At 35.6% G+C, this 21,996-nt stretch overlaps 1 protein-coding gene across 1 annotated transcript in view; it reads right to left on the minus strand.

The window, feature by feature from the left end:
• Positions 1-21,996, minus strand: part of Wdpcp (WD repeat containing planar cell polarity effector) — a 252,700-nt gene that overhangs the window by 86,732 nt on the left and 143,972 nt on the right. Inside the window, exon 13 of the mRNA XM_013022526.1 lies at positions 7,562-7,625. Coding sequence (XP_012877980.1) covers positions 7,562-7,625 — 64 coding nt within the window. The remainder of the gene's footprint in view (positions 1-7,561; positions 7,626-21,996) is intronic.

Below are 21,996 nucleotides of genomic sequence, written 5' to 3' on the forward strand. Positions count from 1 at the left end.
ATTTAACTTGTAGTGTATGTAATTAATGGTAATCTTGTTTCAGAAATTAGCAGGTATAAAACTCCTCTATGTAAAAACAGTGCCAAGGAAGCAATTCTATGTCAACTTGATCACCAAGCAAGTGCCTAGGAATAGCAGATGTAAGCCACCCACAAAAACATGCCAACGAAAGACAAACTACCCAACAGTCTCATGCCAAGGCAAGGCACAGATGGCTGGAGAGCAGCAGCTATAGGTCTTTTTATAGCATTATCAGATGGTACAGTTGACATTCCAACTGGCCTTGTGCCAATGGCCAAGGTAGTTAGGATGCCAACATGAGAATGTTCAGGAGACATACTCATCTTCATGCTATCCAACATAGGCCAGAGAAGAAATCTAAGGTGGCTTTTCTGCCACAATGGGTAAAGCAAAATGAGAAGGTTTATGCTGTAGTAATACTTAGCTTGGAGAAGTTACCTGAATTTTCAAAACTAGAATAATGTCCTAATGATAGAAAATTAAAAGCAACATTTTTGTGACCAACGCAGTAGACTTTTAAGCCACATAGATTCTACCTAGAGTAGGATTAGCAGTAGAATATAGAGCTATAACAATAAGGAAAATTGTATATTTTTGAAACAATCTCAAAGTTGCAGAAAGTGTCCAGAGCAGTTCAAATGTCACTTTTTTCTGAATTATTTGAGAGTTAAAGTTGCCAACACATTTTGAGTAATTTAGCGTTTAGTTCCTACAAAACCACAAGCCATCAAAATTGTGACATGAATATTGATAATATGACTTCCATTTAAACAATAAAGTTACAGTTGTTCTACAGATGACAAGATTCCATTTCTTAATGCTTTTAATTATGTCTTTTTGGTCCTTTTTATAATTGTTCATAAGTCTTCTCTCTTACACAAATGTGACATTTTTGCAGATAAACTAGTTATTACATTGTCCCTCAATTTGAGCTCAACTGGTCCTTCTTCTTTGTTAGATTTAAGTATGCACTTTTTTTGCAAGAATGTCACAGAAGGGCATTGTATTTTTACTTTGATATAAAGTGGCCAGCTATTGTGACTTGATCGTTCCTGATGATAGTTATTTGGTTATTTGGTGTCTGCCACCCTTCTCCACTACAGTTACTCTTCTTACCCTGTAAACAATGCACACTTTGTAGAGAAGTACTTTGAGACCTTGTAAATGTCTTGTTAATTATATAAAAACTTCTCTAATTATAGCACCCATTGGTTATTTTTCTCTTATTCAATTATACCAAATGCTAATTTTCTAGATATATTGTTATTTTACATTTATTAGTTGGCTTTGTTAATTATTTACTTAAATGAATATAGACTTATAGATTATATAGTAGAATCATCTCATACATTATTTGATATTGTCGTTCTCATAAAATTCATTTAAAATACTTATTTTTATGATTTCTTCTTTAACCATTAGATTTTTAGAGAACTGGTATTTGACTTGCAAATATTTGTGAGCCTCATAGGTATGTAAACATACTGACTTGTAATTTAATTCTTTTGGTATCATATTTTAGTGTTTTATATCAAGCTTTCATCTTATAGATGGGCATATATTTTAGATTGGTGACAATAGCATCTGCATTTGGAAAGAATGTACATTCTGCAATTGTTGAATATAACTTAAATATCAGATCATGTTGTTTCACATATTTTGTATATTCATAATGTTTTGACTATTTGATATATGAATGATTATATATATAAATATACATCTCATTTGTTTTTCAGCTTTGGTTTTATGCATTTGAAGCTTACTAGTACATAAATATTTAGGATTCTTAAGTTTTCCTTAGAGCTTTTATTATTACAAATATCTTTTCATCTTTTTATTTTTCCTTTGTTTTGAAGTCTTTCTCTTATTTTTCATATATTATCTTGTTATTCAGTTTACTTTCAATTTATTTGTGTCATAACAATGCAGAGTCTCATTTACATACTGAATATAATTTGGTCTTGCTTTTTGTCCAGTCTGATAATCTATTATTTAAAACATTACTATCTATCATTTACTTGGAATGTCCAGTCAATTTGAATTTAATGTAACTTACATGCTTGAAATTATAGTTCAATCTCATTATGTTTTCTATTTGTTCCCTTGCCTATCCTTCTTGTAAATGGAATATTTGTACATTATATTTAGGTTTTCTCTATTGACATTTTAATTTTTTTTACAATAGTATTTTTTATTGTGAAAATACTGTACAGAGGGGTTACAATTACATGGGCAAGATAATGAGTACATTTCTTATCAAGCATTGTAGCCTCCTCCTTTAATTTTTTTTCTATAGTAGCAAAAAACCCCTTTTGAACTCAGGGCCTTGGACTTGCTTAGCTATATTAGTGGGCCCTCTACCATTAAGTATCATCTTCAGCACAGCTATTTGCTATTTATTATGGCTCTACCACTTGAGCCACAGCATCACTTCCGGTTTTCTAGTGGTTTATTGGAGATAAGAGTATCACGGATTTTCCTGACTGGGCTTGCTTTGAACTGTGATCCTCAGATCTCAGCCTCCTGAGTAGCTAGGATTACAGGCATGAGCCACCGGTGCCCAGCTTTCTAGTTTAATTTTTCTAACTGAAAAACTTCCTTTTACTTCAGCATGATCCTTGTATATAAGCCAGGTATACATATTATTTAGTCATTACCTATTATTATTTATTATTTACTTATATAAGCCTTGTATACATATTATTTAAGTCTAAGACATATAATAACATAATATAGCAAATCCTAGGAAAAAGAGAGAATCTGAACTCATTTGTCACATTATAAAATTCAAATATTCAGTTTTCAACAAACATACTGAAAAAAAAACCTCAAGTAAGTATGGGTCATTTCAAATGGGGGGATAAAAAACTTGATGGCAAAGACAAAGACATTATAAAACAACTGCCTTAATAAAATATATGCAAAGAACTAAAGGAAGATATGGAAAAGATGAGAAAATACAAATGAACAAAGTGGAAAAATTAATAAGATGACCAGAAAACAGAAACATCCAAAGAAATTCTAGAACAGAATACTACCATAATTTTTTTTTAATGACTGAAGGGTTTCAAAGAAAGATCCAACTAGGCAAAAGAGAGATTTAACAACTTTGAAAATAAGACAAGGGAAATAGAAAAGGACTGAGTAAAAATAAACATCAGAATCTCTGGAGATCAGAAGGTAGTTGGCAAATATGTTCAAAATGTTAAAAGAAAAAAACGTCAGCAAGGAGCTGATGGCTCACACCTGTAATCCTAGCTATACAGAAGGCTGAGATCTGAGCATCATAGTTCAAAGCCAGCCTGAACAGGCAAGTCCATGAAACTCTTACCTCCCACCTGGAAAATGGAGCTGAGGCTCACATTGTAGAGTGACAGCCTTCAGTTAAAAAAACTAAGGGACGGCTGGGAAGGTGGCTCAGTGGTAGAGAGCTTGCCTTGCATGCATGAGGCCCTGGGTTTGATTCCTCAGCACCACATAAGCAGAAAAAAAAAAGCTGGAAGTGGCACTGTGACTCAAGTGGTAGAGCACTAGCTTTGAGCTGAAGGACAGCACCCAGGCCCAGAGTTCAGGCCCCACGACCAGACCACCTCCCCCCGCCCCCCCAAAAAAAACCCTAAGGGACAGTGCTCAGACTCAGTTCAATCACGAGTGCCCACACCAAAAAAAAGAAAGAAAGAAAAAGTCATTAAAGGCCCTTAAGATTTCTACATCTCAGATAAAAGCAGAAGTATTTATTACTGCTAGGCCCATCTTTAAAAATTGTGCAAATAAGTTCTTTAAAGTAAAAGAGTACATAGTTACATAGTAACTATAGGCCAATTATGATCAAATAACGATCTCAATAAAACTAACTATATGGACAATTACAAAAGCAAATCTTGTAACAACGGTTTTTAATATTACCTTTGTTTTGTACATACACAATTTAAGAGACTAATACATTTTTATGAGGGCTAGAGATGTAGCATGCTAACACAGCACTTGACTGCCATGTCCCAGTCCTAGAAAGAACTTATTAAACAGTCAATATAACTTTGGTTTGCAACTACATATTTGTTTTAGAGCATGTATATGTAAAATTATTCCTTTACGGATTGAAGACTTGTATAATGATGTAATTTTGTGACATCAAACGCTGAGAGGGTGGGAGCACAGCTGTACAACAGCTGTAGTTTTGGCTATTACTGATGTAAAGCTGATAGAAACCCCAACTAGAGCATTATAATTTCAGGATATGAAGTCTGATATCCATAGAAACCACAAAGAAAACAGCTATAGACTATACCACAGGATATTAAGCATTTATATCACAAAAATCATAACATATACATTTGTTCCTAACATATACATTCTTCTCAAGCGTCTATAAGTTAGTCCATAAACTACAGATCAATAAATTTAAAAAGAAAGGTATAATACAAAGTATCACTTCCCATCCGAACAGGATCAAGTTAGAAATAAATATTAAGAAAATTTGAAAATTCACAAATTTGTGAAAATTAAGTGACATTTTTCATAACAATTGTGTGAAAGACAATCACAAGAGAAATTAGAAAATATTTAGCAACAAATGAAAATAAAAACAATATGTACCGAAACAAGACTGAAGATTTTTTTTTAAGTTTCAAATAATTTGGAAAAAAACAAATCACAAGAATTATGTCATATAACTCTTAAATTTTTTAGGATAATTAAATATCAGTGTCTGTAAACAATGAAACAACAGCCAAACTATTTGCACATATATTGTCCTTGGATGTTTTAGCTCTACAAATGCAGTGTTTAGGAGCTGCAACAGTGAGTAGCTTGTAAAATCTAAAATACTTATATTTTTATAGTTTAAAGTATTCATGCATGGTCCTTTGCCAAAAAATTATATACCTTTGTTCAAAGTATTATTATTCCTTTGTTTATAAACTTTTTCAGCTTATAGTTTTCTTTAAGATAAATTCTCAACTCCTTTTTGTGCACCTGTGGCCTCTCTTCTGTCTCAACTCTGTTTTCCACATCAACCTCCTTGCTATGGTGTCTTACGTAACCCACTAAAGCTAATGCCAAAAGCAATTTTTGGGTGCTCTTTTGGATATTATATTTAGTCTTTCAGGAAGAGATATAGTAAGGGTAGAAAATCATCTGTAAGTAGGGATAATCTGTTCATTTTATAAATTTTTTTCCCAAAAGATGTAAGGTTTTGTTGTATATAGGTTACAAAACTCTGGGTATATTTTCTTCTATAAGAAAATATAGCAAATTCTTTAGGACAATTTCAACATGGAGCCTCAAATGTATCTAGCAGGATCTTGAACTTCCACAAAATGCTAAGGTCCCAATGCTCTCTTCATTCTGATCTTCCTTAAAACAGGCCTTGCTACAGTCAAGTCTTACATGAAGAATGAGGACACAGCACTCTGAATTATGACTGTTTACATCTTCTTGAATTAAGTAATTCTTTTCTTATTTTAGCTGATCAGTAGAAAGTTTATTTAGAGTAAGAAGATTGGAACTAACACAGGGACTTTATGTTGGTACTAGGAAAAACAGGCTAAGTCCTTAAACAGATATGAAAAAAAGTTTAGAAGATGGCTTTGATGATTATGCTAATTAATAAAGCATTATATTTATAGAGCAATATAATACCCTGAGGGGAAAAATCTGGTAGACACAAAACATTTAAATACTAATCTTGTTAGTCCTTACCTTGGTTAGGGAAAAGATTGGAGTATATGTATAAAAAAATAAAGAAGCCAGGCGCCGGTGGCTCATGCCTGTAATCCTAGCTACTCAGGAGGCTGAGAATCATGGTTCAAAGCCACCCTGGGCAGGTAAGTCCGTGACTCTTATCTCCAATAAACAACTAAAAAAATGGAAGTGGTGCTGTAGCTCAAGTGGTAGAGCACTTGCCTTGAGCTGAAGAGCCAAGGGATAGCACTCAAGCCCAGAGTTGAAGCCCCACAACCAACAAAAGGAAAGAAAGAAAGAAAAAGAAAGAAAGAAAGAAAGAAAGAAAGAAGAAAGAAAGAAAGAAAAAAAGAAAGAAGGGCTGGGAAGGTGGCTCAGTGGTAGAGTGCTTGCCTTGCATGAATGAGGCCCTGGGTTCGATTCCTTAGCACCACATAAGCAGAAAAAGCCGGAAGTGGCGCTGTGGTTCAAGTGGTAGAGTGCTAGCCTTGAGCTGAAGAGCTGAGGGACAGTGCCTAGGCCCAGAGTTCAAGCCCCAGGACTGGCAAAAAAAAAAAAAAGAAATATAAAGAAAATGTACCTTTATTGAGTAATTAAGCAGGATAATTTAGATGATAGAGATAAGGAAGAAAAGTTAATGGGTAAGAAAATTTAAGAAGTGTTGTAATTAAATTTCTGATACTGTGATAATCTGCACGTATAGTTTTTGGTGAAAATAATAAAACCTTCTCTCATACTTATATGCATTCTTAAACATCAAATAAATAAATGAAAAATGAATAACAAGATGTTAATAGCTTTGAAAGCAACTGAAACTTTTCTCATGTTCAATGAAAGTTGAGAATATATAAATGAAATATATAATTTAGAATTTAAATATTAAACCTATTCTAAAGACAAGTGATCTAATGTGATGAACCCACAGTAACTTCAGAAATACCAAGCCTTGAACTACAAAAATTTCTGCAAAATAATTCAGGCTAAAAAGTCGTCAAGTTTTTATTGTTTTCAAGAAGCTTTTGCTCTATTGTTTATAACAATGAACTAGCTATGGAGAAAAATACGTTGGGAAATCAGAAAAGGACTCTGACTTTGTTTATCTGATGTCATTGTGACACAAGATCTTATAAAATAAGAACCTGGTACAAAGCACAAAGACTTGTTAGGAGCTAAACACTTTTACTCCTCTGTAGGTAAGAAATGAAAGGATTGAAACAGATGTGAATGCATAACGTCTAGTTCCACTTTGCACTGTTTATACTTTATCAATACATGTAAGAGGAAGTGGCGCTGTAGCTCAAGTGGTAGAGTGCTCGCCTTGAGCTGAAGAGCTGAGGGACAGCGCCCAGGCCCAGAGTTCAAGCCCCATGACCGACCAAAAAAAAAAAGATATATATTCAATACATGTAAGAACATTCATAATTTGTTACTTCTCACTAAATTCTTAAGAGAATTGAGCACATTCAAGATCTGTGGGTCATTTTCCCCACATGTTCTGCTTTCTATACTTGTATATCCTTAGAGAATAGATTAGAAAGACATTTAAGCCTATTAGATAGAAAGGTGTCATCCTTTCACCTCAAGGTACATGAGAAGAAAAGTTCAGGAATTATAAATTCTTCGAAAACATAAAAGGTTCTGTGGACCCTGGCAAGGAAAATGTCAACAAGTCAAAAGATGCTCGATGGCTATTGACCAGTTTCACGAAGGCAAAGCTGCAAGCCAGGATGGGATAATGCTTTCCCCCCATGTGTCTAAAGCTGCAAATGACACTAATCCTTTTTAATGGTCACAAAAGCTGACAACTTACTCAGCCTTAGAACTGAAGGCACAAAAATCATGTCTGGGAACAACTCACCATGAACAGGTCACGAGCACCGATGTCAACAGCCAGGAGAAATGCCTTTTCAAATCTCTGGTACCTAAGAAGGGGTAGAAAAGAAATGTGGATTCGTTATGAACAAAACTATATAAAAGGAAAGAGCTGTTTGTTTACTGTATTTATTTGATACCGTTTTCATTCTTCTGCAGGAAAAATATTTTCCAACAGAAAGGATTTAGCTGGCTAGGATCTTCCATATGTGAAATGTTCTTGACCTTAGGTCTAATTTCATAGAATCAGTATAACTTTGAGTAGATATTGCTGAATCCATATGGGAAAATGATAGCTCAGGAAATGTGCTTTCATAATTTTCCCTTCATAGTGCTATATATAAGAAAAGATTATATACACAATCATATATCAATTATATATATGATCAACTAACAAATTATCTGATTAAACTTTTATAGTTAGGGATAAGGTAAAAAGTCAAATGTTCCATAATTTTAAAAGTCACATGTTTGTGAGTTTTGAAAAAATATTCCAGGCTATCTTAAAAGGATAACATAAATAATTTACCAAATAAATAAATAAATAAATATATATATATTACTTTTTGGTTATCATAAAAGAAAAATATAAATATTTCTAAAATCTTGAAGACATTACTACGTTTCTATCCTTTCTAAAACATACTGCCTTTTCCTGAAGTAAAATGTTGACAGTTTTCTTTGTGAAAGTTTATTTTCAGCTGATATATATATATATATATATATTAAATCAAATACCTTTAACAAAGTTTAAGATCTTAAGAGAAATACATATCATAAACATTGCTTGCACAGGTTTTTGGCATGAAAGGTTGTGTTTTTCCCAAGCACTAAAATTTATATAAATGCAAGCTATCAGATTTTCCGACGTTAGGAACAAATATGTAAGTAAGTTATTCGCTATTCTCTATTTTATACTGTACAAGATGGGGATTGAAAATAAGTAATGAATACTATTACTATCATCTAATTACATATATTTTTATTAATGCAATAACTAAAATAATAAAAATTCAAATACACATACAAAGCTTAATATTAATAGAGGAAATATTAAGTCCTGAGCCAGAAACATTTGTATAATTTCTATGCTCTGATGACTTTTCATGACTGTTACCCAATCTCCTCCTTTTTACAATCTTACTAGTACCTGAATTCCTCTTAGCTGTAGAAGATCATGAGAAAATGATGTTTATTTCTTTGGATGAAAAATGTCTTACTAGGAAACTTACTGGTTCATTATACTGTCAATGGGAGAGAATTATACTGAGGAAGGTCAGAGAATTAGCACAGTATACAGTTGTGTACTTATGCCATTCTACATCGGCTTACTCCACTATACTCAGTACCTACTCCACTGTAACTATTCTGGCAATAGCGATTATCCATCTTCAAATCACCCAAAACCTTTGGCAACATCTAATACTATAAATTGTCCTCCCTTGAAACCCATTCCTTAACTTCCTTCATTCTTGGTTTTCTCATTTAGCTTAGATCTTCATACAATTCTTTTCCAACTCATCTTTATCATCTCTTGAAGTTGGCGTTCTGTGGTCTTCTTTTGTTTCTACTTACTCCATTCTCCTCAGTAAATCTTACCATGACATTAATATTATCAATGACTTACAAATCTACATCTCTAAAACCCTAAGCTCTGAGCTCAAAGTCCAGGTACCACAAAGTTAACATGTCTAACATCATTGGCAACAATATATAGGAAAAATTGAAATTGGAGAAGTGAAATTAAGGGGAATAAGTTAGGATATACTGGTGTTGTGAGGTGAGAAATATTGATGGAAATAATGATAAAATGAGGAAACTGGCAGTGGCATTTGGCAGTATAGTGAACCTGAAATACCAAAAGAAGTACCCAGCCAGACTATTTAGAAAATATACTTTGAATATATAATGAGAATCTAAAAATCTAAAAGAGAAAGGAAATACTCAAGGGTACTTCATCCTCTACTGAAAGATTACCAACTCAGCAAAATTGCTTGGTAGAAACCAGAGTAAAGAACCCTAAGTAGCAAGTAAAAAGGAGCAGGAGAGACAGAACTACACTGAAAGGCAACCACCCGTAGAAGACTGACCTGTAAACTAGTCTCAAGGTAAAGATGTGGCACCCAAAACTTCTGATTGAGTTGGGATATAAAAAGAACCAAACTAGCAGTGCTCCTAACTTTTGCAGACACAAAAATTATTATGTGGACTAAAACCCTCTGACAGAGGTTCTGAAACATCACAAATTAGAATCTACAATATGAATCTATTAAGATGATCAAAAATATAATAAAGCAACTCTGTTTGAAACATGAGAAAAATATGTAGATCAGCAGATTTCAGATATCTGAATTCTTAGAATATAAATTGGTTTACAATACAATATTCATAGAAATAAGTGATGTAATCATAAATATAAGCATGCAATATGACACAATAAAAGAATTACTAGGTCAATTTTTTTTTCCTCCAGTGGTGGGGACCAATTCCAGTATCTCCCAAATGCTCCACCGTTAAGCTCTATGTCCAGATCAGCAAATCCATTCATTAAAGGATAAAATAGAACTTTTAGAAATGAAACATTAATGAACTGACACAATTGAAGAGAGATTTAGTGAACTAAAAGCACATGGCCAATACATAAAGAATTATGCAGATTATTGTGAGGAAAGACTATTGTAAGTAATATAAATGCCAGATGGAAACTCAGATCTTCAAAAAGAATAAAACTCAGAGAAATATGGGGGGGAGGGGGGAGGCTGGGAAGGGATGTGAAGGGTAAACAAAAGGAGGAGGCTGCAATGCTTGGTAAGAAATGTACACATTATTCTGCCCATGTAATTGTAACCCCTCTGTACAGTATGTTCACAAATAAAAAAAAACTCAGAGAAATAGTAAGCATCTGGGTAAATAATGACTCATAACTTTTATTTCTTTAACATATTTATCTATTTAAAGCAAAAGTTATGTTGTTTTGGGAAAAGTTACACCATATGTAGGCAACGTATATAACAGTCACAGTATCAAAAAAAAAAAAGAGGAAGGTGGGTAAAATACTCTATTAATTCTCAGTAGACAGTGGAAAACTAAGTATAATGTATCCTAAACCCCTAGCACCAACACTATAAAAATTGGCAAATAAAATTTAAAAAACAAATTAATAAAAATTCTAAAAAATATTCAAATGACTCAAAAGCAGGAAATGAAGAATGAAGAAATAAAACATTATAAAAAGCAAACAAAATGAAATTGCAGGCTGAGTTTCAATAATTATACTAAATGTTAAAAAGACACTAATTTAAAAAACAGATATTCTGAAAGGTTAATAACTCAAGACTCTGATACTTAAGAGAAATCTACTATATATATTTGAAAACAGATCATCTGAAAGGAGATAGGTGGAAAATACAAAAAGCCAGAATGGCTATTATTATCATCTGGCTATGAATATCAATCAGATAAAAAGACTTCCAAAAAATTATATGAAGATAAGGTGGGACAATTTTATGTTAAAAATGTCAATTCACTAGGAAAACATAAAAAGCTGAATGAAAATCATGATTTTTTAATCATAAATACACAAGACAAAAAGTAACAGAATTAAGGGAGAAAGACAGATTTTTGTACTTACTCCTCTGAGCAAATTATGAAAATTTTAAAAATTAGTAAAAGTATAGATGATTTACATCTTCATGCAAATGATATTTGTGTGACTGACGTGCTACCAACCATTATGCTAACAAAACACCTTGCATTTGGTATTTATAGGACAAGTGTGTGTGTGTGTGTGTGTGTGTGTGTGTGTGTGTGTGTGTGTGTGAATACTCCTATTAAGAGCTCCTTATTTATTCTGTTGCTTTGTTCATTTATATCTTGTTTTCCTAGTCAGCCATAGATCAAAACTGATAAATGCAAATCTACTACTGGTTTATTTTTGTATCTTTTCCCTAATATTTCCTATATTATCTTATCTATGAAGATTCCTCTCAGGTTAATACAGATACCCATAACTACTTTATAATCATGAACATTATAAATGACATCTCTATCCTGCCTACTGACATGTGGCTTAATTCTATGTTGTTAGTTATATGTGCCAGTTAGTTACATGCTACATTTAGTTATATGTTACACTTAGAAATGATACATTTTGAATTGATTTCAGTACAGGGCAAGAAGCATGGCTCTAGCTTTAGCTTTCTAGATACATGTGGATGTCAAGTTTTCTCAACAACATTTAAGGAAGAGACTGTCTTTTCTCCTTTGTTGAAAATCAGATGGCTGTGGGTGTTGGGCTGTATAGGTTTACTTTTGGATCTTCTATTATGTTCCATTCATCTGTCTGTTCTTATTCTGTACCATGCTGTTTTTGTTACTATGTTTTTGTTACTATTGAAATCAAGTATTGATACTTGCAGCATTGTTCTTTTTGTCCAGGATTGCTTTGAGTATTCAAAATCTGTTATTTAGAGTTTTAGCATTTCTGATAAGGAAGGTTTGGTGGTGATGGACTCTCTCAGCTTTTGTTTATTGGAGAATGTCTTTTCTTCATTTCTGAAGGACAGCTTTGCTGGATAAATTGATTGCCACAGGTTTTTTTTTTCCTGTCAGCATTTTGAATATATCATCTCATTCTCTGCTGGTCTATGGGGGTTTTTATTTGTTTTCTTTTTGATGCTGGTCCTGTAGTTTGAACTCAGGGCCTGGGCACTGAGGTCCCTGAACTTCTTTTGCTTAAGTCTCTACCATTTGAACCATATCTCCACTTCTGGCTTTTTTTGGCAATTTATTGGAGATAAGAGTCTTACTGACTTTCCTGCCAGGACTAACTTCAAACTGTGATCCTCAGATCTCATCCTCCTACGTAGCTAGGATTATAAGCATAAGCCACCCATGACCAGCTCTGGATTTGATGTTTTTAATCATTATTTCCTTAAACTTTGTGATTCCTTTCTCTTTCCCTACTTCTTCATGTGTTCCCATGATGCATACATTGGGACAACTGATGTCCCAGAAATCCCACAGCATATTTTGTAAATTTTCATTTATATTTTATTATTGTTGATTGCTTTTTTCAAAATTTATTGTAAAGGGGGCTGGGAAGGTGGCTCAGTGGTCTAGAGCACTTGCCTTGTATGCATGAGGCTCTAGGTTCGATTCCCAGCACTACATAAGCAAAAAAAAAAGCTGGAAGTGGTGCTGTGGCTCAAGTGGTAGAGCGCTAGCCTTGAGCTGAAGAGCTGAGGGACAGCGCCCAGGCCCAGAGGTCAAGCCCCACGACCGGACCAAAAAAAAAAATTTTATTGTAAAGGTGATGTACAGAAGGGTTACAGTTATATAAGGTAATGAGTACATTTCTTTTTCTTCATACATTGTTTTCCTGATTTTGTCGAAATGTTTATCTGTGTTCTCTTATAGCTCACAGAACTTCTTTCATAATAAATTCTAGCTATTCAAGCTTAAATGAAATGGTCTGACTTTCACTTACTTCCCAGGTAAAGTTTTATTCTCCCTTATACCTCTCCGTTCTCTTCACTTTTGAAAATTGTCTTGTCTTATAGTTTTTTAGAGCATGTAATATATACTAATGTTCTATTCGTTGCTTTTGTTTTAGAGGTAGAAATAAATATACTTCCTTGGTGCTAGGTTTATATGCTTGCTTTATAACAGATTCCTTAGGTTATATGTATTCACATTTTCCTCTAGCATCTGTTTTTCCAAGATTGATACCCCATAGACATATCTTGATCTATTCTCTTTCCCTGAAGAATTCTGTAGCTATTTCATAATACTTGTCTCATGGGCAGGAAATCTGATGTTAGCTTTATTTATTTTTTTGTTTTAGTTCTAGGGACCAAGGCTTTCAGTATCTAGGTAAGTACTCTACCACTGGGCTACACGCTCACCCCCCCATTTACTTCCTTTCCAAAAATGATTTAACTTCTTTGACTGAAGGATCAGTGGACACTTTAAAGGTTATTTTACTAGAAAATTTCCTGGAACTGACTGTTCACTTAATCTTTTCAAGTACACTGTGGGCTGTTTAAATATGTAAATTTAACTCATTAATTTCCTGAGTGTTTTTTTGCCTAGTGAAGTATAATTTATTTATAAGAAAAATTAACTCCTTTTGCATAAATAATCCAAAGAATTTAAACAAAAGCATGTAGTTATAGTACCATAACCATAATACAAATTCACATATATTTTTCGTCATCTCAAAAAGCTACCAAGTGCTCATTTGCAGTAAATGCCCTCAGCCCACCTCCAGGCTCTGGCAACTACTGATCTATCTGGTTCCTGTTGCTACAGCTCTTTCTGTACAGCTTATTAGATGTATGAAATCAAACAGGATATAAATATAACTTGTATCCGGCTTTGCATTTTCAAAGACATGATTAAAAATGGCATGCAGTACGTAGTGAGTTGTTTTTAGCTTCTTTACATAAATCTTTTGAGGCTGATATATTTTGCTCAGGTACTTATAGTTATTTTTTAATTTTTAGTAGTATTAATCAGCTATTTGTTCATTTATCAGCTGATGGGTTACTTGGGATGTTTGCTGCTTAGACCTAATCCTGCTATGAGCTTCTTGCTCAAGTCATTATATGGACATGTGTTCTCATTGCTCTAGATGTTATTAGAATTGCTGGATCATAGAGTATTTTTAATTATAAGAAAATGCCAACCAATGGCTTATAACATCTTATACATTCATTAACAATACTGAAAATTCCTTCCCTAGTTCTTGTCTTTTTAAATTTTATTTTTGTTAACATATAGTGACTTTCTGTATACTAATAATTGTTTGTGTATATTAGTCCTGAGGTTTGAACTCAGGGCCTGAGTGCAGTTCCTGAACTTATTTTGCCCAATGGTGTTCTACTATTTGAGCCACAGCTCCACTTTCTGCTGTTTCATTGGAGATAACAGTCTCACAGTCATTTCTACCTGAGCTGGCTTTGAACTGCAATCCTCAGGTCTCAGTCTCCCAAGTAGCTTAGAGCTATAAGCACGAGACACCGAGCACATGACTCTGATGACTGATGATGCTGAGCAGCATCTATGGGATTATTAGACATTCCCTTTTTTGATTCAGTGTTTTTGATTAAGTGGATTTTTTAAATTTAATTTTAATTTTTTGTGAACATACTGAACAGAGGGGTTACAATTACATGGGCAAGATAATGAGTACATTTCTTCTTTTTTTTTTTTTTTGGGGTCCGGTAGTGGGGCCTGAACTCTGGGCCTAGGCACTGTCCTTCAGCTCTTCAGCTCAAGGCTAGCGCTCTACCACTTGAGCCACAGTGCCACTTCCGGGTTTTTTCTTTTTGCTTATGTGGTGCTGAGGAATCGAACCCAGGGCCTCAGGCATGCAAGGCAAGCACTCTACCACTGAGCCAACTTCCCAGCCCATGAGTACATTTCTTATCAGGCATTGCAGCCTCCTCCTTTGTTTACCCTTCACATCCCTTCCCAGCCTCCCCCCTGACCCCCCAATCCTCCCCCCACCAAAGTTGTAAAGTTCGTTTTCGACCTAACAACTTGTACTTCTCATTGTTGCAACAGGTCCACCTGTATCCTTAAACGACTTGTTTTTCCCCATCTCCTCCACAAATTATACCGACATCAAATATAGTGAAAGCAGGGGTTATACTGTGGGGGAGTGACATACAAAGCAACAAAGAAATAATATTTAAGTGGGTTTTTTTATTGCTTCTTCTAAACCTTTGCCAATTTTTATTGTTTGTTTCACTATTCAGTTGTAAGAGTTTCTTACAAATTCTGGGTGCAACAGTCCTTTATTGGATAATCTTACTGGACATTGTTATCAGATACAAGTATTAAGAATATTCTGTTTAAGTTCCTCCCTTCCTCCTTTACTCTCTCCATGCTTCTTTTCCTTTCATGGTATTGGGGTTCAAACTCAGGTCCTTATTGAATGCTAAGCAGGCACTCTACCACACAAGACACAACCTCAACCTTTTAAACTTTAGTTTTTAGATAGTCTTACATTTTTGCCTGGGTGGCCCTGAGTTTATTTACTTCTTCTATGTAGCTAGGATGACAGGCTGTACTACCACATTGAGAGTTTTGAGAGACTTTTGCTAACTTTTTGCCTACACTGGCCTGGAACTGTGAGCTTCTGACCTCCATCTCCCAAATAGCCTGGGATTACAGATGTGAACCACCAGGGTAGGCTATTTTGTAGAGATAGGGACTGCCTGTTTGCCCCAGCTGGCCTAGAATTGTGACCTTCCTGATCTCAGCTTCTCAAGTAGCTGAGTTCATAGGCATGAGTCACCACACCCAGCCTTATCTTTGTTCTTTCAAGACCTGCTGATTTTTGTCTAATTTGTATCTACTATACACTCTTCAGTCTGCACCAAGCCAATGGAAGATGAGGTAGGAATTCTAAGACAGGTTCATTACTGGTAGATATATAACTGTTTTTTTTTTTCCTTTATCTTCATAGAACTGCCTATGCATGCACAGCTTAGATTTCAGCCAAAGACTCAAGATGACTCTTCTTCTATTTCTGAAGCTATTTCTCTGCATAGCACCTGTCTCTCTAGTACACAAACTCACAAATCCCAGCCACCTTAGCAACCCTAAATATTAGCAAATTGTTATTTTGTATGTATTCTATTTCCTTACTCCCTGGCCTAAAAAGGAACTCTGGGCCAGAAAACTGGAAAGTTATAAGATTAATTTCATGTTTTTTTACTATCAGGGATGAGACCTACCACAGTCAATCATTTAATTCTAAAAAAAATTTTTTTAAAGTATTTTGTCTGTGCTAGCTGTCTTATGATGAAAGAGTCAGGCTATCAGCTAACAATGATAGCTGTTAACAAGAAGTCCCAGGAGTGACAGGACTTTTATAAATATTATTAAACAATACTCAATAATAGTGTTTATTGAATATGACTTATTTATTTTTATTGAATATCTTCTTCATTCTAGTTACCAAAGTTCTTTACATATACTAACTTGTTTAACTTTTATAACACTTTGTGTAGGTTGGTACTATTATCTCTATTTGCTTGATATGAAGAGCTTGGAGTCGGCCTTGAAGCACCTGAAGATCAAGTGAATTGTGGGAGGAACGCTGTCCTCATTCCATACATGCTGCTGGGCAAGGAACCAGGGGACTGGAGGCTGAGGTGGCTTTGCTGAATGCTTCTAGGTACCAGTATAAGTCCACGCAGGGGAGGGGTGGGGGCTTTCCTTACCTATTCAAAGAACATGTGCCTTTTTCTTTAAAAAGAAATGCTTGTATTTATTGTAAAAATGCTCCTAAAGCACAATGCTGATCATGAACTGCTTCAGAAGGGAGGTAATAAATATACAAGTTGTGGTGTGTCAAAAAAAATTCAAGTGCACAACGGTCAAGTAACGGCTTCCAGATAAAATACAGCATTCTCAATTACCTTTGCATAAATAATAAATTTCAGAAAACAACAATATATTTAGTGTAAGTACATCCTGTGCAATATTTGGGAAGGTCTTAAAAATAATTCTTTGTTATGTGAAATTCAAATTTAACTAAGTATCTTGTTATTTTTCTAAATCTGTCGAACTAAACTTGTCCAAGGTCCCATAATAATTCACTTGTATAGAGGGGTTTAGGACTCTGGATCTGGCTCTAAAATTCATACCCTCTACTACTCTACTATGCTACTCCACTCTCACCCAAAATGACTTTGCTAGTTGCTGTAGGCTTAAAGATCCTTGTTTAAGTCAGGTCTCTGGTTTTAACTTTTCTGAATTCAAAATTCAAAATGGAACTACTATGTCTGGGTGTCACATGAGGGAAAATATGGGTCAGCCCTTCTGCTGCTTTAAATACAGTACTTTCAGGACCCTAATTTCATCATTTTTTATGGCTTAGTTTTAAAATCAATACTATAAGTTATTGTCAGCTAGACTGTCAACTATAACTACATTTACTTTATGAAGGACTTCTACAATACTTTGAATGCTTGAAGTCCCATATTAGGATGAAAAATATTGGAAGTACTAATGATACAAGCCTTTGATCTTCAGCAAGTTAAGTCTAATAGGAGACATGGTCATAAAAATAACAGGGAGCCTTCAGAACAGGTGCATCCTTAATACTTAGCAGAGGAAATATACAGGTGCATCCTTAATACTTAGCAGAGGAAATATACATCATTAAATTGCAGCTGACCACTAAGATAGTTCCATGTAGTAATTAGTCATATTATTAATATTAAAACTTTAACAGTTTAAGACTTTCTGTCAGCTATTAGCAGTTAACTGGGAACAGACTGGCTCTATCACCATAACATAATGGTGAATGGCTTTCATATTGTTGATATGTGTTTGTGTGCATGTGTGTGTGGAGGGGGATGGTAATTGCTTCTAGAGACTGAACCTAGTATGTCTGCATACCAGGCAAGGGCTCTACTGCTTCAGCCATGCCCCTCCCTTTTGTCTGTTTTGTTTATTTGTTTGTTGTTTGTTTTGGCAGTACTGGGGTTTTAGTTTAGGCCTAACACTTTCTATGCAAGTACTACACTATTTGAGCCACACTATCAGGCCTACTTTGCTTTAGTTATTTTTCAGAAAGGGTGTAATATGTTTTGTTCAGGGTTGGCCTCAGATTGTGATTTACCACATTCCAGAGTAGCTGGCATTAGGGTTTAAGTTTCCATGTCTGGCTGTATACTCACTAGATATTGAGATAGGATCTATCTTCACACAGATATCCACTGCATACTCATCAGGGAAGCTGGAAGTAAGCTCAGTTGATTCCATGAAGAAGCCCTGAGAAACATTTCTCAGTCCTGCGCTAGGGGTGTAACTCAGTGTTAAGAGTGTCTGCCTCGTCACCTGCAAAGTTCTGGTTATGATAATCCCTAACACTGAAAGTAGAAAAGTTCCAAACCCTCCATCTTTTTACAGACATCTTTCTCAACATGCTCTCAGGACCACAATTTATACCAGCATATAATTATCTCAATTTTTATGGGAAATCATAATCTTCATAGAGCCAGAATAGGTCAATATACTTGTTATTCTCAGGTATCCTGGATGAAAAATTCTCTTCAGAGAACTTTTGGTAAAACAGTATTGTTGAAATTCTCCCTTGTCAGCCCTATTTTATTTTCATTCTTACTTGTTAAATATGCCTTCCTTTATTAGTTTGATGTTTTGCATTTCAATTGATTTTGGACTGCTTTACTGACATTATTCTTAGCTTACTATTATTTTTATGCATATTTGTTAGTAGCCATATCTTAACACATTCCCATCATTACCCACATAATCCAAGTGTGATAGCATGTTCCTGTAATTCCCATCTACTCAGGAGGCAGAGGCTATTTTCTTTACCTAGATGATATCTGTCTATATGAGCTATTTTGATTATTACAGCACAAAATACTATGCAAAACGAGGTTTCAGAAGTATTTCTCATTAACCACTAAATACTGAACAGCTCTTATAATCCTTTGGAAAGAAAACCCTAAACTGTTATCCTATGTAGTTTTATATTAAAGTGAAACATTTGGAGTCATCTTAATCTAATTCTCATCCTTTGAGGAGAAAAGTGTAGTTAGGAAGCATTACCGAGTGTGGCTGACTAGGCTACTGATGCCCTGTGGTTCCTCCCTTAGGGATGAGTAGCTCCTCTCTATGGAACCAGGAAATCAAGGATCACTCTCGTTTAGCTACTGGCTCTCTGGATCTCATTCAGGGCACAGGCTAGACCCCAGCTCCTTGTTTTAGTGATGGTTTGGGGGATAATAGGCTGAACTCAGGGTCTCACACTTTCTAGGCAGGCAATCTATTACTTGAATCATGTCCCCAGACCTTCTTTCTAAAATACTAAAATGGAGCCATTGATGGACAGAGGATTTCAGTTTCCTTTCCTTTCTAGACCTCCTCTTCCTAGCGCCTTATCTGGGCTTCCATGGTCGGTCCTGGTTGCTTTGGGTTGAAGATTTATGCCGTGACCAGTGGGGTGCTGAAGTCTCCCCTATCTCTCCAGAACATAGTACAGGGAATGCTGAAGAGGAGGGATTAGGTGGAATGGCTCTAACTCAGTCTGCTCTATTTTGGCCCTAACTTGGACTCCTGTTTTGTATAAGGGTTTACTTAAGGCTTTGGAAATCTCCCAGCAATTTTCAGGCATTTTTGTGGCATAAGCAAAGCAAGTTATAAACTTCAATGATGTTTTGCTGGCCTGCGTAATGCAAATTTGTTTTTTCTTCTGCACCCTAATCTGAAAATTGATGAATAAAATATTGTTTTGTATCAACAAAAATACTTAAATATCTGGTTACATTGTTCAAAAAGATGTTGAAATAATGTTAAATAGTTAACATTTTCCAATGATTCCTGTTTCTTATATAACGATGAGAGTATAATTTTTTTGCAAACTACTTCATGAGATTACAGTGATAAGTAAATTAACAAATGTCAATAAATGTGCCTCAGAAATCAATGTGAAGCACAATTTTTAGTGTTTAGTGCTGATGCCTTTTAATATAACAATCTGATAGTGCATCAAAATACAAACTGAATGGAAGTTTAATTATATTGTGAGATCATAGCAAGTTATACTTGAAAGTCAGCACTTGGAGGCCTGAGTGCAGTTCAATGTTTTTATTTAATGTGGGTTCAAAAGCTAAGAGAAGAGCAGCCTAGAGTTAGTATTTCCTACTATTGAAGGAAGGGTGTTGAGCACATGGTCTCTGTGTGCTAGATTCCTTCCTGCCACTCAGGAGGTTAGTAACACAACACTGAGGGATGGCACATTCTCTAGCTAGAGGGTGCCAGCTCTCCTTCCAGGACACTGGTATGCATTCCTCACCCATAACAAGAATCTGACATGAATTTGCTGACTTCTCTGCATTCCTAGTTGGTGGTAATAATTATACTAATGAGCAACTAGTAATGTACACGTTCTTTTTAAATAACAAAGTACTTCTCTTTGTGATCAAGATTGTTTTCATTCCTGTAATTTTTCAGTCCTGTTCTTGTATTGTACATTTGTAAATGATCAATTACACTTTTTATTTGCAGAATACAATTATTTCCATCTTACAGGTAAAAAATAGATGCTTTCTAATAATTGTCTTAATAGATACTATACTCTGGAGTGATAGGCAGGTGATTTGATTTCTCAGTATATAGTTAAAAGTTTGTCAAAGGTTTCTTAATCTTCAGTAGAATTTTAATTAGAGATCAAACCCCTTAACTCCAATGTTCTTCCTTTCTTTTTCTTCTTTTTCTTTTTTTTGGGGGGGGGTCCGGTCATGGGGCATAAACTCTGGGCCTGGGCGCTGTCCCTCAGTTCTTCAGCTCAAGGCTAGCGCTCTACCCCTTGAGCCACAGTACCACTTCCGGCTTTTTTCTTTTTCCTTATGTGGTGCTGAGGAATCGAACCCAGGGCCTTGAGCATGCAAGGCAAGCGCTCTACCACTGAGCCATCTTCCCAGCCTCCTTTGTCTTTTTCTTTTGTTCATTGTGGGGCCTGAACTTTGGGCCTGAGCACTGTCCCTCAGCTCTTCAGCTCAAGGCTAGCACTCTACCACTTGAGCCACAGCACCACTTCCCACTTTTTCTGCTTATGTGGTGCTGAGGAATCAACCCAGGGCCTCATGAATGCAAGGCAAGTGCTCTACCACTGAGCCACCTTCCCAGCTCTCCAATGTTCCTTTTTCTTGTTGTTGGTGTTAGTCATAGGGCTTGAACTCTGGGCTTGGGTCCTGTCCCTGCACTCTTCAGCTCAAGGCTAGTGCTCTACCACTTGAGCCACCGTGCCACTTCTGGTTTTCTAGTGGTTTATTGGAGATAAGAGTCTCACAGAGCTTCCTGCCCATGCTGGCTTTGAACCATGATCCTCAGATCTCAGCCTCCTGAGTAGTTAGGATTACAGGCGTGAGCCACCAGTGCCTAGCCCTCCAGTGTTCTTTTAATGCTAATTCTAACAGTCATTTTACATACAATTTCAAAGAAGTCAACTGGGCCCTGGCAGCTCATGCCTATAATCCTAGCTACTTGGGAGGCTGAGAATGGAAGGATGGTGGTTCAAGACCTGCCTACACATCGAAATTCACAAGACCCTTTCTCAACCCATAGTTGGGTACAGTAGTGTGCACCTGTCATCCCAAGCTATATGGGATGGTGAAATTGGGAGGCTGGGTTCCAGGCCAGCCAGGGCATTCAAGTCTGAGGGCAGGAAGCTGTGATCCCAGCAGTAAAAGAAGCTTAAGAAGGTAGATCAAGGCGCAAGCCATACCTGGGTGTCAAGGGCGAGCCTATGCTAAAAATAACCAATGAAAAGTAGGACTGGAGGTGTGGCTCAGCAGTTGAGTGCCAATGTACAGGTGCAGGGCCCTCAGTACTACCTCATAAATAAACCTCAGTACTACCAAATAAATAAAT

The sequence above is a fragment of the Dipodomys ordii genome, unplaced genomic scaffold (genome assembly GCF_000151885.1).
Source record: "Dipodomys ordii isolate 6190 unplaced genomic scaffold, Dord_2.0 Scaffold63, whole genome shotgun sequence".
NCBI classification, from domain to species: Eukaryota; Metazoa; Chordata; class Mammalia; order Rodentia; family Heteromyidae; genus Dipodomys; species Dipodomys ordii.